The 16,819-nt window shown below is 41.9% G+C and overlaps 1 protein-coding gene across 1 annotated transcript; it reads right to left on the bottom strand.

The window, feature by feature from the left end:
• Window positions 1-364: 364 nt before the first annotated feature.
• On the bottom strand, window positions 365-7,469 carry LOC129082650 (carcinoembryonic antigen-related cell adhesion molecule 21-like). Its single transcript, XM_054588379.1, has 3 exons — window positions 7,442-7,469; window positions 6,040-6,390; window positions 365-645 (listed from the first exon to the last, which is right to left on the bottom strand). The coding sequence occupies exons 1-3, from the start codon at window positions 7,467-7,469 to the stop codon at window positions 365-367; spliced, it is 660 nt and encodes a 219-aa protein (XP_054444354.1).
• Window positions 7,470-16,819: the final 9,350 nt, after the last annotated feature.

Raw genomic sequence — 16,819 nt, forward strand, 5'->3', positions numbered from 1 at the left:
CCACTCCCATTGTCTACAACAGTGTCCAGGTGAGTCCACGTGTTTGCATGGACAAGACAGAGAACTCAGATTCTCTAAGCTTTTTACCTGCCCCCTTTGGTTATCACAGGACCACTGTTCACTCTCTGAGGGACAGTGTCACCTCAACAGTGGGCATGGTACACATGAGACCATACCAAAGTGGGGGTTGGTCTGAAACATGACCTCAAGTCAACAATAATGACAATGTCCACTCATACTTTTTAGTGTTTATAGACTCAACGCAAATCTTTTAAGAACCACTCACCCTCAGAACAAATCTATTATAATGATGCAAAAAAATACTTTTATTTAGAGTTTAACAACATAGATGAGGAAAGGAGCATCATCCGTATTTCACATTTAACTCAAGGGGAGTACTTTCAGCAGAACTAATGGGGTTCGAGACTTTACACTGGTAATTCCCAGCATCTTCCCTCTGTACGGGGTCTATGGGGAGGCTTCTCTGGTTCCGGGACAGCTTAATTCTCTCCATGAGCTGCAAATACGTGCCATTGATCAACCACTGGGTGGAGATTGCATCTGTGTAGCAGGTCAGGACTATGGCATCCTTATTCTCGGTGACTGTGGTGTTGCTGGCTACAAGGGTGGGCACTTCCACAGGCCCTGTGGAGAAACAGAGAATGTGACTGGTTGATGGAGCCATGTTGCTTCCTCAGAGATCTCAGCCACTCACAGCCCACAGTGAGCTATGTAACAGTCACTGGACTATGTTCCCAACATTTGCAGACAGACAATTGTCTAAGTTCCAGTAACAATAAGAAAAGAACTGCAATCCCCTCTGACCCCATATAACCTCAGAGTGATTCTTTAGCTGTTTCCTCAGACATCTCTGTAACAGCACCACACAAAACCCCTTCCCAGCCCATATGTTCATCATCAGGTACAATTTTTTTTTCTCATGAGCCTTTATTGATCTTCTCCTAGAACTTTTTTTGACTTCAGAAAACATCCCACTCCTTATTCAAACTTTTATTTATGTTGGAGAAGGCAGGCTTACCACATTTGTCCATCTCTGGGGCCAAGAGAACTTTACAGTAAGTGGAAAAATACTTACATTTTGTTAAATATTTTATTAGTCAATAACAATGGCCCAATACAATTTTTCTAATTGTAGACCTGGAGGATTTTCATCTAAAAGACTTGTCGGTCTGAACATGATTTTATTTCATGGCCCACTGATTCAATATCATGGTGAAATTATTCTCTAGAGGGAGATGGTTATGGCTTTGATAAAGGAGATTGAAGAATAGAAGAAAACTATTCCCAGTAAGAAAGGCCATACATAAAAGTCCAGAGTTAAAACAATATTTCTTGGAGAAACTTAAAAATCTTTACTAATATAATGAACAAGAAAAGAATGTTGGTTTTCCACATATTCAAGATAGTACTGGAAGTTTTGACCACAATATTTATGCAAGAAGATGTAACAAGTGTATCCTAATTGGTAAATATGAAAAAAATTTTCCTTTTCGAAAAGACAACATAATCTTATATGTAGAAAACTGTAAAAGTTCACACAAACAAACACACACACACTTATAACATAAATAAGGCAAAGTTGCAGGAGATAAAATCAACATTTAGCATCACTTTCTTTTTTGTAACAAAAATGAAAAATTTCAAAGTGAATTTAAGAAAAAAATTCCTTTTAAAATAGTAGCAAAAGACTAGAATACATAGGAATAAATTTAATTGGTGAGGTAGAAAGTGGCCCTAGCTCATGTGACTCAGTGGATGGAGTGCCGACCAGCGAACCAAAGGGTCATCGGTTCGATTCCCAGTGTAGGGCACATGTCTGGGTTGTGGGCCAGGTCCCCAGCAGGGGGCATGCGAAATGCAACCACACATTGATATTTCTTTCCCTCTCTTTCTCCCTCTCTTACCCTCTCTAAAATAAATAAATAAAAGAGAAGAAATTTATAAAGAAAAGAAAATGTATACACTGAAAACTACCAAATATTTTTTAAATAAATTAAAATAGACACATATCAATGGAAAAACACACATGTTCACTTATAGGAAGACTCTAAACTATCTACATATTTGATACAATCACTATAAAATCCCAAGGTCTTTCTGACAGAAATGGAAAAATCCATTCTACATTTCATAAAGGAATTTCAAAGAACCCAAAATCAATGAAATGATTTTTAAAAATGAAAAATTGGAGGCCTCGCATTTCCTAATTTCAGAACTTACTGCAGAGCTAAAGTCACCACAATAGAACAACACTGGCAGGGAAACTGCTGTTCAACAAAAGACACAATCAAATGGTGTCAGTGAAAAGGCCAAGACTGTGCAATGGAGAAAAGACAGCCTTTTCAACAAATGGTGTTGAGCAGCAATATCCACTTGCAAACAAATGACATGGATCATTGTCCTATACTATACATAAACTTTAAGTCAAAAATAGATCAAATTTGAAAGGTTAGACCTAAAACTTTAAAATGTTTAGAAAAACTATAGGGAGAAGCATCATGACATTGATTTGGCAATGATTTTAAGAATATGACACTAAGAATACAGACAAAAAAATAAACAATTTGGATTTTGTCAAAATGAAAAATTTCTCTTCATCAAAAAAAACACGCAACAGATTGAAAGGTGACCTATGACATGGTAGAAAATATTTTGCAAATCATATGGACAATAAAAGCTTAATATCTAGAATATACAAAACACATCTATAACTCAACAACAACCACAAAAACAAATATTCTGATTTAAAAATGGACAAAACACTTAGACATCTCTACACAAAATATATACTAATGGCCAATAGCCACAAAAAATGTTCAACACCATTATTATTTTTTTAAAAAAATGGAATACTACGCAGCAGAAAGGAAAAAAGAACTACTAAACTTCGTGACAGCATGGATGGAACTGGAGAGCATTATGCTAAGTGAAATAAGCCAGGGGGCGAAAGACAAATACCATATGATCTCACCTATAAGCAGAACCTAACCAACAATGCAAAGATGCAAGGAAAGCATGACCAGCAACACTGAAAGGAAAAGAAATCAACAGAGACAAGAGGGAAGGAGGGAGGAGCGAGCAGGGAAAGGGAAGGGAAGGGGAAAGTCAAGGAACATATAGCAAGAACTCATGGACAAAACCAAAGGGGAAGAGCTGAGGGAGGGAAGGAGGGAGGGGGCAAGGGAAAGTGGTGGGGGGGAGGCAGAGACAAATGTATTTAAAAATAAAGAAAGAAAGAAAGAAAAAAAAGAAAAAAATTAACTGTAAAAAAAAAATCTTTTGTGCATAAAATTGTGATCACATTCCTAATTATTTCCTTAGAAGCTGTTCCTAAAAATAAAGTTACTGTTTCAAAGAGCCCTAGTGTTTTAAGACTCTTGATCTATAAGGTCAAATTGTTTTCTAGAAAATTCAGTCAGACCTACATTTCTCTCTACATTCTCAGCAGCATAAAATATCCACTTAAGTTAATGTTAACATCTTTGATAAATAATACTAATAAAACTATATATTTTTCATAAAAAAAGAAAAAAAATGAAAATCAAAACTCTCAAGTTTAAATTTGTTGCTTGTTATCTTGGAAGTGGTTAAGTTTGCTCTGCAGATAAGAGGAAAAAAAATTGCCCTGTGTGGTACCTTTGATTCCTCCAAAAGCTTCTTCAATCAGACTTGGGACCTCTCACCTCTCTATCAAATTGAATCTTTGAAATAACAGGGCATTTCTGTGTATCACAAGAAAATGTTTCGTAATCTGAATGCGCAAAGAAATATGGCCTCTAACTCTATGTCTGGGAGAAACTACAGATTTTCTCTGGTAACAGTTAATTATCAGTGTTGGTTATGGAAAGGCCTATGACTGGGAGTCAGAGACCCCCCTGCACTTCTCCTGGTTCTTTACTGACCATCAGGCTGCCTGCTGGATGAGGAGCCTTTCCTTCCATCTGCACAGACTTCTATCACCCAGCTGAGCTGTGTTTCTAAGAGGCACCATTTTCCAGGGCATCCTAGAGACTGACATTTCACAGAAATAACACATAAAGACCAGAATCAAGCCAGCAGTAAGTTGATGACTCAGGCCTCTGGCTCAAGAGGTGTGTCTGGTCTTTCCAGGTGAGTGGGACTGAAATGAGCCTGTGAGCCAAGGAATGATAGATCAGAGTCCAAGAAATGATTTAGGAAAGAGGGAAAAGGACAGGAACAAGATGATTATGGCAGCAGAGTCCTGTGTTCTGCCCTTGATCATTAAAGTCATTCTCTTTTAGCTGAGGACAGGTGAGTCCTTGTGCAAATGTAAACTGTGTGAGTTACAGTAAGTGGGGAGCATGGGCTTGCTGAAATTCTGGCCCTTGGGGTCAATTTGTGTCAGGTGACTATGAGAAAGAAATCTGGAAAACCTTAAAATTCTTCTGTATGTGGAAATTATTATTAATACCCAGGGCCTAAAGCCAATTGCAAGAAGGACTATTTTATTAGAAAAAAGAAAAGGATCCAAGGTGTGGCTCTTAGTTCCTGGAGGCACAGAGAGCCAGTCCCTTATGGTGAGGATTCCAAGGAATCTGCATCCAGGTTCCAGACTCTGATGAGATTTTGGCTTATTCATTCATTCATTCATTCATTCATTCATTCATTCATTCAATCAATCACCATTTATTTCTTCTAATTCATCAACAGCAACTGAGTGTTTGTTCCATGTTGATCCCTGAGCTGCTTTCAGGGGTAGAGTGGGGAGTGAGAAGGCAAAATCTTTTCCTTTATATCTGCTGGGAGAGACTGCACCTCACCAGGAAACAAATAAGTGATGTCAAGTCCAGTGCAGGGAGGAACAGATAGGCCACTTAAGGGGGATGCCTGGGTATTCCATTCAGTGACTCCAATTGTTATTAGAGGTAATCTTTTTCCGGAGTAAAAATAAATTATGTCTCCACTTTCCCTTCACAAACCGAAATGTATTCCTATGACTGAGGACATCTCAGAGAAAAGGATCTGAACCAGTTTGTTGCCTTAGGAATCCAAAGACCCCCTCATATGGCCCCTGAGGTAGAGAAATTAAGTCTATGGCTACAGACAGAACTCAAGTGACTCTGACCAGCTGCTCATGGTCTGTGTGACTCTGCTTTTGTGACCATATCTCTCTGTTTCTCACTTTACTCTCAATGAATATTTGGCTACCCTGCTGTCAGTGTACAAACTACAATATCCACAGTGTCTGACCTGAACCTGAGATAGAAGAGCTACTCAAATAAGAGGTATCTCTTATTGATTGACTCCAAGAGAGAATCTCCTGGGCTGATCTCTGGTAAATAAGTAGGTTCCAGGAGCATCTTTTTTTCTTGGTTTCTTTCTGAGGATGCTGACCTTTTTCTGAACTTTTCTGAGTCCCCCAAGATAGTTGGCTATACTCAAGGACATTGTCTAAGTGTGCTGTCCCTACATACGCTCAGGAGGTAGTCCAAACTCCTTTTCTTCCAAGATGTGGCTCTTGGAATTGAGCCCTTCTAGTGACCAGCTCAAGAGCCTTGTGACTTGGGCATCCATTAAACTGTTACACACTCAGCCCTTCCCTGGAGGCCAAACCCAACCTGACACAGGATCACCAGGGTCCCTGGAGTCAAGATCCCTAGGACAGGGCTCAAGAGAGGGGTTTCTGAGATGAGCTCTGTAAGAAATTCAGGGGGCCTCTCAGATCATGCTCTGATGTAGTACAGCAAGGTCATCCTCAAGGTCAAGTTCATAGGCATGTGCTCAGGAGGCTGAACTTCATCTGGTCTCCCTCTGTTGAGTTACTCCCATCAAACTGATCCTCCTGTCCACATTGACTGCTGGCAGGGCTGAAACTTGAGAGGGGAACTAAGATCTTAGGAAGTTTGTCTACACTCCATGTATCCTATATCACATGCCAAAATCCAACCTGAAACAAAATGCAGAGGGGAATGGAGGCAGAGTCCAGGGTTATCAGTCCTGTGTGTGAAGTAGAATTCACCCCACCCAACACCCAAAGGTCAGAGAGCCATCACTCACGGTATACATTGAGTTGTCCGCATCCTATTGTTTTTTTGCAACCTTCTAGTCGGACGAGTATGGTGTAGATTCCTGCATCTTTCATGGTGACATTCCTTAACAGCAAGGAGCCGTCATAGTTTATTGTCACTGGTCCATCTGGAGGACCTCTTATGTGGGTCTTTGAGTTCTGTATAAGAAATGTAATTATACGATTTTTGTTGATGCCTTTCCCCCTATACCACATGAGGCCTGCAGCATTGGGAGGCTTCTTGTGGATACGTAGAATCACATCCTTCCCTTCAGCAGCATTGGTAGACACAATAGCAAGCTTGGCTGTCGCGGGCAGGCTCCAGAAGGTTAAGAGTGATACTAGAAAATAAAAAAAAAAAACAATGTTGTATGTATGCACTGTGATGGAAAGACGAGGCCCTGAATCCTGAGCAGGTCTCTTTGTCTCTCAGCCTTGGTCTGCAGGTGAGTGTGTCTCTCTCAGGTCAAGGTCAGAGGCATGGTTCCCATTACTTCAACACTTCTGAAGCTTTTATCTTTTCTCTTTCAAATATTCTTCTCCAGGTATTTGTTTTGCTCACGCCCTCACTGTGCTCAGACACTGACACTGAGGAGCATTTTTGAAAGGCACCCTTGCTGATCACCTTCTCTAAAGATTCTCTATCTTCATTTTCTGACCTGACCCTGCTCAGTATTTTTCATGGCTCTAGTGGGTAACTGATATCACATCTAGAACTTTTTTGTCCCTCTCTCCTTCATAGAACATGGGCTTGATGAAAGCAGGGCTTGTCTGATCTTGTACTGCCAGTGAGGACAACAGCCTGAAAATACATGGGGTTGAATGAGAGTGATCCCAGGGTCCTGTACCCCATGGGGTTTATTTGCCCATTTCTCAGGTTGGTGGTAAAGACAATGTCTAGCACCCCTGGTTAATTTTTTCTAGTGTTTCCCGATATAAGTCAATATTATCATTATCAGTTTCCATAATTCAACCCTCAATGATGAATAACATGACATGAACAGCAATTGAGGGTTTTCCTGCCTCTCACCAGTTCCAGATTATGAGATTTCCCTCTTGCTGAGCCCCCTTCTTCATCCTACTCTGTCTGCTCCTTTGTCCTCCATCCTCAGATCCAAAAAGAAGCCTTCCCTCTGTCCTCAACACACTGGCTTCTTCGGCAGATCCCAGCCAGTCTCTGTGGCAGATCCTTAGTCTACCCAAGGAACTGCCTCCTACTTACCAACCAGCAGGAGCCCTTGCCAGTGGACAAGTCCTCTGTGGGGAGAGACTGAAAGGGATCCCATGGTGTCTGCTGCCTGCTCTGTGGCTCCCTCTATAAGAAAAGCTTGAGGATCTGTGAGGCTCACAGACACCTGAGTCCAGACTGGTGGGATCTGCTGTGTGTCCTACCTGTGCGCTCAGCTTTATGCTGGGGCATGTTTACTATTCTTGTCATGTGGGCTGGGGGCAGGGTCTGGGCATGGTACCCTCCCACTCCCTGCTTTCATTTTTGCCACCTGTGTCCTTTCTTACCACTGCTCCCTATACTTTCGTTCCTTGCAGACTCCTGAAGACTTTCAATACCACACACAGAAACACCCACTCCCATGTTGTGTTAGGAAAAGCACAGGCCTGGGGTGTCCGGGTTTCAGGCATTCCCCAGAGCTTCCAGAAATGTGCCTTGTAGCCTCTTCCTCACCTCTGTCTCTCTTTCACATTCGACTCTTCCCTTCAGAGCAGGAGTTCTTGAGCTAACTCAGAAAAAACTGTCAAAATGGTGTCACCTCTGCTGTGCATCAGATCACTTGTGGAACTTTTTAAACATTTCTGTTTCCGAGTGAAACCTTAAAAAGGCAGCTTCAGCAGTTGTCCCTCTATTGGATGTCCATTCAAATTGCAATTTCTGGGTGTGAAGGTAGAGCCACTTCTCTTACTTTTTTGTGCACAGGGGAAGTCTCCAAATCCTGCCAAACTGCCATTTCTGACTGGGGTGCAGTGGGCCAGAGACTCTGCACCTTACAAGCTCTCAGGAGAGGTTGATCTTTCTGGCCTGTGGAGCTCACTTGCAATAGCACGGCTGATGGGGCCCCATGTGCCCCTGAGAGGATGACCCACTCATGCCAGCGTTGACCTCTGCTGTGAGTTGGTCTTAGGACTGTCAGCACCGCACAGAGATTCCCAGGGGTCCTAAAAACTCTGGATCATTTCTGTTTGTGACACAGAAATGCAGCCAGGCACCAGGTCCTCCCCATGTTCTCAGATGCTCTGAGGAAGTTTCATTTCCTCCCAGAAGGAAGGTCACAGAGATGAATCTGGGAGTCAGAAGGGATCAAGCTTGGCGATAATTCCTGAGGGGACCCATCTTCTCTCTCAGGTTGTCACCAGATTGGCTTTTGCTTCCAGGAACGAAAACACAATACCGGGAGTCTCAATAGGACCTGTTGTTTTGGGGTGTGAAGTGGGGAGTGTCCTGCATATCCCAGGGAGAAAGGACTGTGGTGAAAGGTCAGGTGCCTGTGGGCTTCCTGGTTCTCAGGGGACAGCTTCATAGAGATTATCCCTGTCCATGTCTGTTTGTTGGACCTTGTGCTGCTTGGCTGAGGGGACAACCTCTGTTTTCTGCCTGGGCAGCTTTCTTGTGGTCACCTCACCTTGCCCATGGATGGTGCCAGGCATGGGGTAGAGAGAAGCAAGGACACCCCTGAGAAAGGAGATGCTCCCAGGCCCTGACAAAGTTAAAAAAAAAAATGTCCAAATCTATGGAGCATTTTAATAAGTTTACCTGGGCCAAATTAACCTCACATGCCTGGGAGCAAGGTCTCAAATCCTGTGAAGAAAGGCAGTTTTGCAGCTTATTTTATGCATTTTAATTAAAGTAGAAGGTCTACAGGGTTGCATAAAATCCATTAGGAGGCGAGAGAAAACATAGCAGGGAAATCTCTAGAATTTAGAAAAAGGAAAAATCAAGAAAATTATATTTTTTACATTGGTGGGTAGAGGATAGTTAACATTCACAGGACACAGAAGGTGTGCAGGAGACCAGATAACATAGAATTCTGTGGTCTCATACATTTATTGCCCCAGATTCTGTGCCTTTGAATGGTCCAGCAAGGAAAGTTATTCTGATATGTCAAACTTATACTATCCAAGATGCAAAACAAGATTAATCAGGAACAATCAAGTACAATATGACCTTTGCTAATGAAAATAGAGGCCTGAGATGTGACAACCTGCCATCACCTGCCCAGTTAGAAATTCCTGATCAGAATGTCCTGTGAGGCTTGTCAGTCCTGCCACGTGGCCCACTGAGCTTGTCAGGGGTATTGCACAGCTTTCTGTTACCAGTCTCTAGAAGTAACAGGTGGGACACAGCATCATGATGGAGGACCCACGAAAGCTTGTTGAAGCAGAGGATGAAAACCAGGCTCCTTCTCCATCTTCTTAGCCAAAACCAGGTCCTCCGTGTCTTTTTCCTGCATGATTCCATATTGTCCCCACCAGGAAAGTAGTAGGTCTGCAGCCAATGTCAGGTGCTGCAGAGGGAGGCTGCCCAGTGCAGGGTGAGCCCTGTGAGAGGACAGGCGCTGTCCAGAGCACTGTGAGTCCAGTGGCAGGGGAGCTCTCCCACCAGGAGGGTGTGCTGTCTCAGACAGAGCCCTCTGCCTCCAAGTGTCTGAAGGAAAGGCCTGGTGAAGTTTCTCCTGAGGCTTTTGGGAGAGGGTGCTGGCCTGGAGGGTTGATCCCCAAAATGTCCTATGTGTCCTCCATCACTAAATCAGGGTGTTGCATATAAAACATTTCTGTGTCCCTGTTTTCTCACAGGGCTCAGTAGCTGGAGCAACTCCACATGAAGACTCAACCAGGAGCACTGTGTGTTTTTTTTGTTAGAAGAAGAGAGGTTCTTGTAGAAAGCTCAGCCCCTCTGAATGGAAGAAACCATAGATTCTGGATTCTCCTCTTTAATTCTGAACTGGAAGTTTCCCTTGTTCCCGAGGACATTATACACTAGACCAACATCTTCAGAAACAACAGGCAGGTGTCCCACAGAACAGGGATTCTGGGAATGAAAAGTCATCCTTGATTCTTGCAAGGTCAGGCTGTGCCCTTTCCTCCCCTGGCAGCAACTGCTCCAGGGGTGGAGGATGTTTCGGTCAGGGCAGGCACCTGTGAGAACAGGAGGAACACAGGCTTGGGAAGGGGAGACATGACTCACAGGGCGGGGCTGTGGAGGGCAGTGATTGTGGGGGAATAAAGTACAATCCAACCTCTCACTATTAGGAGGATTCTTTCCTTCCTTCTGAATGTATGAGAAGTAAAAATCTGACCCTAGGATGTCCCCAAGCATGTGGTGGCTTCCTCTCTTGCTGATACCAATGACTTTGTGTCTATGAGAAACATAATTTGACTGCAAGTGTCACCCAGGGTGACAGGCTCCCATTGTGTGGCTTCCCTTATTGACTTATGAGTGTTTAAGGTACATCTGTGATTTTCCAGGCTCTTGGCTCAGACCTGGAAGGACAAAGTGAATAAGGCATATGTGGGCTCTGTGCTTATTGTGTTTGCTTGTAACAGAGGCAGGGTCTCAGATAGATCATGGCTCTAATATTTTAATTATAATCTAGTGAATGGCCATGAAGGGGAAGTCCTGGTGCATCCACAGCATGTCCTTGAGTCTCAGCTGGTCTGGGGATCACAGAGAGCACTTCTAAGAAGGTGCTCTCTTGGCTGAAACCTGAAGAGTTACTGGCCATTTTCTGCTTGAAGAACAGAGGGAGCTTAAAAAAAAAGTTACCTACAGAGGACTGACCTTTGGTGGACTGCCTTTGGTGGGCTGACGATTGGCTGGTTGGAGGAGCAGATGCAGTCCAACTGCGGAGCTTTGAGAGTTAGAAAGACTGTGTAATGATTGTTACTGGTGAAGTGGGGCCCTGCAGGGTTGTGGGTGCTGCTGAGATGGTCTCAGCAGTGCCCCAGAAAGACTCCATCCTGCAGAGTAATTCTGCCACCCCCTGGTAGACAAGCAGAAGATCAAGAAAATGTCATGTTATAGTTAGGTTTTCTTTTTTTTCTTTTTCTTTTTTTTTAGTTATGTACTTTCTATTCAACCTCTACTTCAGGCAATATTTCATATATCCATATATAATTTTATATACACTTATTGTATTACAGTTAAAAATAATAAGCTTAACATATTGAAAGTACATAATTTATGAAGTTTTTCTAGATGCATGCACCAGAGAAGTTGTATTATGAAAATAAAGAACATGCCCCTTACTATTAGAGTCTTCTCATGCCCTCTTGTAATATCATCATTCTTCACCTCTCCACCTCCTTTTTTAATGTTAAGAAAACTCTCAGAGACTTTTTTCACTTTAAATTCATTTGCATTTTCTGGAATTTTCAAAGTTTTTTCATAAAGTATATAATTTTTGGTTGAGATTAGCTTCACCCAATACAATTACTTTGATAACTTTTTCATTTTATACTCTAGTTATAGAAATAGTTATATTTCATTCCAGGTTTGCATTAATTTTGTTTATTGATTCACCTATTTATGGACATTTGTGTTGTTTCCAATTTGGGAATATTACAAGAAAACCTGCCATGAACATTTGTGCAAAACAGTCCTTAATGCAAAGAATCAGTGCTTGTAAAACCACTGAATAGTTACAGAAATGGAAAATAAGGAGTCACCACTGGTATTCTGGTTTCAAGGTGGCATGGCATCAGCCCCACCCAGAGGTAAAGAAACACCTGCTCCTTCACATGAAGCTGTGTCTGCCACAGTCCACCCACCAGTCAGCACAGAAGCAAAAACAATGGCCCCATCTCCCTTCACCTTCTAAATTATGAACCAGTGCACCTCAGCGGTGGCATTTGATTCACATCTGGGTTCTCAATCACTAGGAGTAGAAGAAGGGTAGTATTTAAACTTTCAGTCCCTCTGATACAAGAGGAAACCTAAACAAGAGAAGAAGAGAAGGAAGAAGAAGAAGGAGGAGGAGGAGGAGAAGGAGGAGGAGGAGGATGAAAGAGTCAAGTGCCAGAAGAAGAAGAAGAAGAAGAAGAAGAAGAAGAAGAAGAAGAAGAAGAAGAAGAAGAAGAAGGAGAAGGAGAAAGGAGTCAAGTGCTCACAAACAACACATGGCAGGTCTGAGTCCACCTTCAGGCTACGTGACTCTGGGCGAGTGACCCCACCTCAAGAAGCGTCAGTTCTCTCATGTGATATAAAAATATATCTAGTCATCTTTCTTGGACTTTAGAAAAGGGCAGGTAAAACTGTTGGAATTTTCTAAGTGACGTGGGTGCTAAGAATGGCTTTTGTTGTGAGGAGGCAACTCTTGGCAGGCTGTGAGATAGTTGAATAGTTAGGGAAGGTCACCAAAAGACCAAGGTCTGAGCAGAAGCTTGACATTTTCAGCTGTCAACAGAAGAAATGTTTTAACCTGAAGAGAATTTTTATGAGCTTACTTGAGCTAAACATGATGATAATTGTGGGAAGCAAAATCACAATGCATTGAGAAAAAGTTCTGAAGAATGACAATTTTGCACCTTATTTTATACAGTACAGTTAAAGGCAGAGGTCTAAGGGGTAATATTCAATCCATTGGTAAAAGACTAGGGAGGTAGGAGAATGCAAAGTGCAGAAACCTCTGAGACTGGTGAAAAGAAAAACAAGTGGACACATAGAACTGTTAGGTTGGTTGGTGCAGGAAAGGTAGCAGTTAACAATGAACACAATAACAATAGTAAGAAAAAGGTATGTGGTCTCTGCTACGGTGCAGTGAAGGGTTGGGAATAAAATTTACTTTGAAATTTTAAAAGTGTATTATGATAGAGACAAAAAGACAATAACACACTCAGTTAAGGAAAAAAAAGAGCTTTGCCACTACTGGCCTAGCACATAACTACCCACCACAACTCACTTTTGGGTAACAGTTTTAATTTCAGACCATCCTATGTGGTTACCTTAGGTTTTTCAATTTGTAAGTCCCCCCATGCAGGCTGCCCCCTGAGATTTTCAGGTTTACTATGTGGTCCCTTTTTTATCCCCACTTTCCCTTTTGGTTATAAATCAACCTAAAGAATGCAATGGTGGCCAATCTTTTGTTTAGACAATATTGTCTCAAGTGCTAGGAAGGGATTTTTAGGAAGTCTTAGCAGCAGCATTTGTCTTGCTGAATGATCAACCATTGGTGATGCAGCAAGACCTTAACCTTGGGTGGAGGTCAAAGCCGAGTGGTCTCAGAAGTAAATGGGAGGCGGTCAGGTCCCACAAGCCTTTATAAGAAAACCACTCTGGATCATTTCTAACCTATAATCTAGCATGGACTAAATTATGCTGTCTCATTTCTCTGTATTTTGCACCTTGTTAACATTTACTAATAGTTTGAGGGCACAATGAGGGCACACTGTACACCAATCCATCTTTAACTATCTGATTATTAGATGGGGTCTTATTTACTATGGCCCACCTATTATTCTCTGTTCATTATTCATTATTAATCTGATTTCTGCTAGTTGTACACTTGGAAGCTGTAACCTTAAGGTGTATCCATGGACCAGGCTGTGAGAACACAATGCTGTGAATTACATTTACCATCTAAAAGTTCCACAGGAGAGGAGGACAGTGAGAGTTTCATAAGAAACTTTCCTCTGTCTCTGCAGTAGGTATGGAGGCCGTGCTTTACAGCCATGACAGCTTCCATTTTAATTAACATAAGTAGTAGGCCTTGTTGAGTTAGGGTGTAAGGACTTTCACATAATCAGTTTCTAGCATTTGCTCATAAAACTCCTTTCTCAATATTTTTATTGCAGTAGTGTTCTACAAGTTTCCTTGATCCTAGCTGGTCTCTTTTGACTCATTCAGACTTAACCAGCTTAAGACGAAGTACTTATTTTTACCTCTCTTGAAACATACACATCACTTGTCTTCCTTTTACAATAGCATTTCCTCTAAATTTCAAAATGTTACCAGAAAGGGTTTCCCAAAGGTTAGCCGGTAGTGCATGGACTCTTGACTTTGTGCAGGAAGAAATTTTGAGAGTGTGTTTATTAAGCTGGGGTCAGTGAAACAAATGTGGGCCTTGACTAAAAAGAGTAGCAGAAAAAGACTAGGAGGAGCTGCTGTCAGCTTATTGCAGAATCACCAAAAAAGGGCCCTTGTGGAGAGATTTAGGGGTTTTGCCTGGGATGAGCTGCCACTGTCCATTGTTCTCCTGGTTGCAAGTCTCATGGGGACCCCTCAGAGATTAGAAGAAAGATAATTTACCCTCCCAAAAGAGACTTCAGTATGTGTCCCTCAAGAAGGGTGCACCCTGGTTTCTTTGCCTTAAGGAGTTTTATTGGTCTCAGAAGGTAAACATGTTAGGCGAGGCCTCAGCAAAAATCTCGAGATAACATTCCTCAGCTTTTTCAGGTGGGCCCTGGGCCCTTTAAGGGCCATGGTCTCCACAGGTGGGTCAGGACCAAGGCAGAAGTTCTCAACTGTATGACCAGCCAGAGGCCAGGGGATGGAAGGCTGTCCAGAAGCCAAGGTCCCCCACGTGTTCATCATTGCCAGGCACCCGGGGCTTCTCACCTGGTGAACTTTGCTACCTCACTGCGCATTGCTCTCCCAGGTTGTTCAGCCAGCTTCTCAGCTTCCCCATTTCACTTGCCAAGGAATATTCCTAGATTTTTACTAACCTGACTCAAAAGAAAAACTCTTAAAAGAGCATTTTTATAATATAAAAGTTATCATATACACCTTTAGAAATAATTAACAGTTGTGCTACATACACATTGTTTGAGAAAACCCCAAAGAACAAGTATAATTGTTATTATGACTAATATAGCAGACAGATAAAGACAAACAAACTTATAATGTTCAACATCAGTTGCAGATATAATGTTTTTTGATGTCTTGGCATAGCTGTCTATATCTGATATTAACAAATTCTCAGCCTCAAATAACATTTGATTGCAAACAGTAGAGACAACTGTCAGAGAATGGCAGATGTACATTGGCTGTTGGTCCCCTGTTAAGGTTTTTTCCAACAATGTTGGCAAGTCTCTTTAATTGATGTCTCTTCCATTAGAGAAAAAAAGTCATGGTTATCGTTGCCTAGGACTACACTTGTGAAATGAAGATCACTAATTTATCAGTCCTTTTAAGTCGATTAATAAGGTTTTTTTTTTAAAGCTTTCATTTCTCTATTTCTAGAGAGATTGGAGGGGAGGAGGAAAGAGAGGGAGAGAAACATCACTGTGTGGTTGCCTCTCACACACCCCCACACTGGGGACCCGACCTGCAACCCAGGCATGTGCCCTGACTGGGAATCAACCCTGAGACCCTTTGGTTCATAGGCTGGCACTCAATCCCCTGAGACACACCAGCCAGGTCTGAATAGTAAGTTTCTGATAATAATGTAGAATGTTACCTTTCACTAAGGTTTCTCTATGTCCCTTTGTTTAGATGCGTAGGGTGACCAGTGCCTATTTAATTAAGAGGGAAAGCTATGTGTTTACCAACAAGAAGTAAATTTTAGGTTAGTTACCTTTTAGCTAAGGGGGAGCAAAAACTTCTGAAAAATTATTTAGCTAAGTTTTAATTCTACGTTTTATATGCTTCACCAATCCAGGCACTGGGGGCGATGGGCACAATTAAAATATTGTAAGTCAGGTCAAATATTAGAAGTGCATTGCCTTGTTTGCCCACGGGAATGAGTCCTTCAGTGCCTGTAACTCAGGGTGAATTCCCCAGCTGCCATTTACTGCTCCCAATCAGAATTACCCTTTGTTGAGGCTGTTGCTCTCCTGCAAGTAAATGCCTCAACTCTGCCAGAAAAATATCCAGTTTTTAACTAACGCATGCTTGAATTCTTGAGATGCTGGCATTTAAATAAAATTCAATTGCCATATTTCCAGGGGACTGAAGGAAGTGGGCTATGTATTGGGGACTAGTTGGATGAATTTTCAGTGTTACATTTGGACAGATAGAACATCTGTTATACTCTTTTTGAGCCACAGTAAGAGGTTTTCAGGAATGCAGTTTACTTCATGAAATCATATTTTGAAAAACCCACTGTGTTAGCTCATATTCATGGTAAAGTATCAATCACTGAGTCCCTGTAGGCAACATTCGTTCCTGTTTTACGCCATATATGTTTGTCTGGTTCAAATTTGCCCCATTTGAACTGTGAAAGAGAGTCTTTTATTGATTTAATAGGAAGCAACAAGCATTCTCAGGTCAAACTAATTGGGCTATGAAATACAGCACACCCAGCAGCAGCAGCAGCCAAATGAATTCTTTTTGCTTCATGATAGCAGCTTTAGAATGTCTGCAAATTCTGATAATAGCCAGTTCTTTCAATATCTGTATAAGGTCAGTTAGTTCTGCAACCTATTTTCTCTCTTTAATGTACTTCCCTGAGGAGGTCCAGAAGCCTTGCTGCTTCTCCAACATTCTAGAGTAGTGAGCAACACCCAGGGAATAGCTATTGTTAGTGCAAATACTGGGTGTTTGATTTTTTTGAGCATTGTCAGGCCCAAAAGTTAGAACAATTAACTCAGATTGTTGGGAGTTTCTTCCTCAAGTAAATAAAAACCTTTAATTCTGTCCATCGTAGAAGGTATTGCATGCCCAGCTTGGTAATATTACTGTTCACCTTTCCTGGATTCCTATGTAAACCAAATTAAATAATCTGTAAACTAAATTAACATCAAGGAGGTTCCTGTAAACCTTTCCAAGGGGGGGGAATAAAGATGGTCAGTGGGCAAAATGCACAAGTGGATGTCTTCATTGTG

This window comes from Pteronotus mesoamericanus, unplaced genomic scaffold (assembly GCF_021234165.1).
Source record: "Pteronotus mesoamericanus isolate MK-2021 breed Mesoamerican mustached bat unplaced genomic scaffold, CSHL_Meso_final scaffold_137, whole genome shotgun sequence".
In the NCBI taxonomy this organism is placed as follows: Eukaryota; Metazoa; Chordata; class Mammalia; order Chiroptera; family Mormoopidae; genus Pteronotus; species Pteronotus mesoamericanus.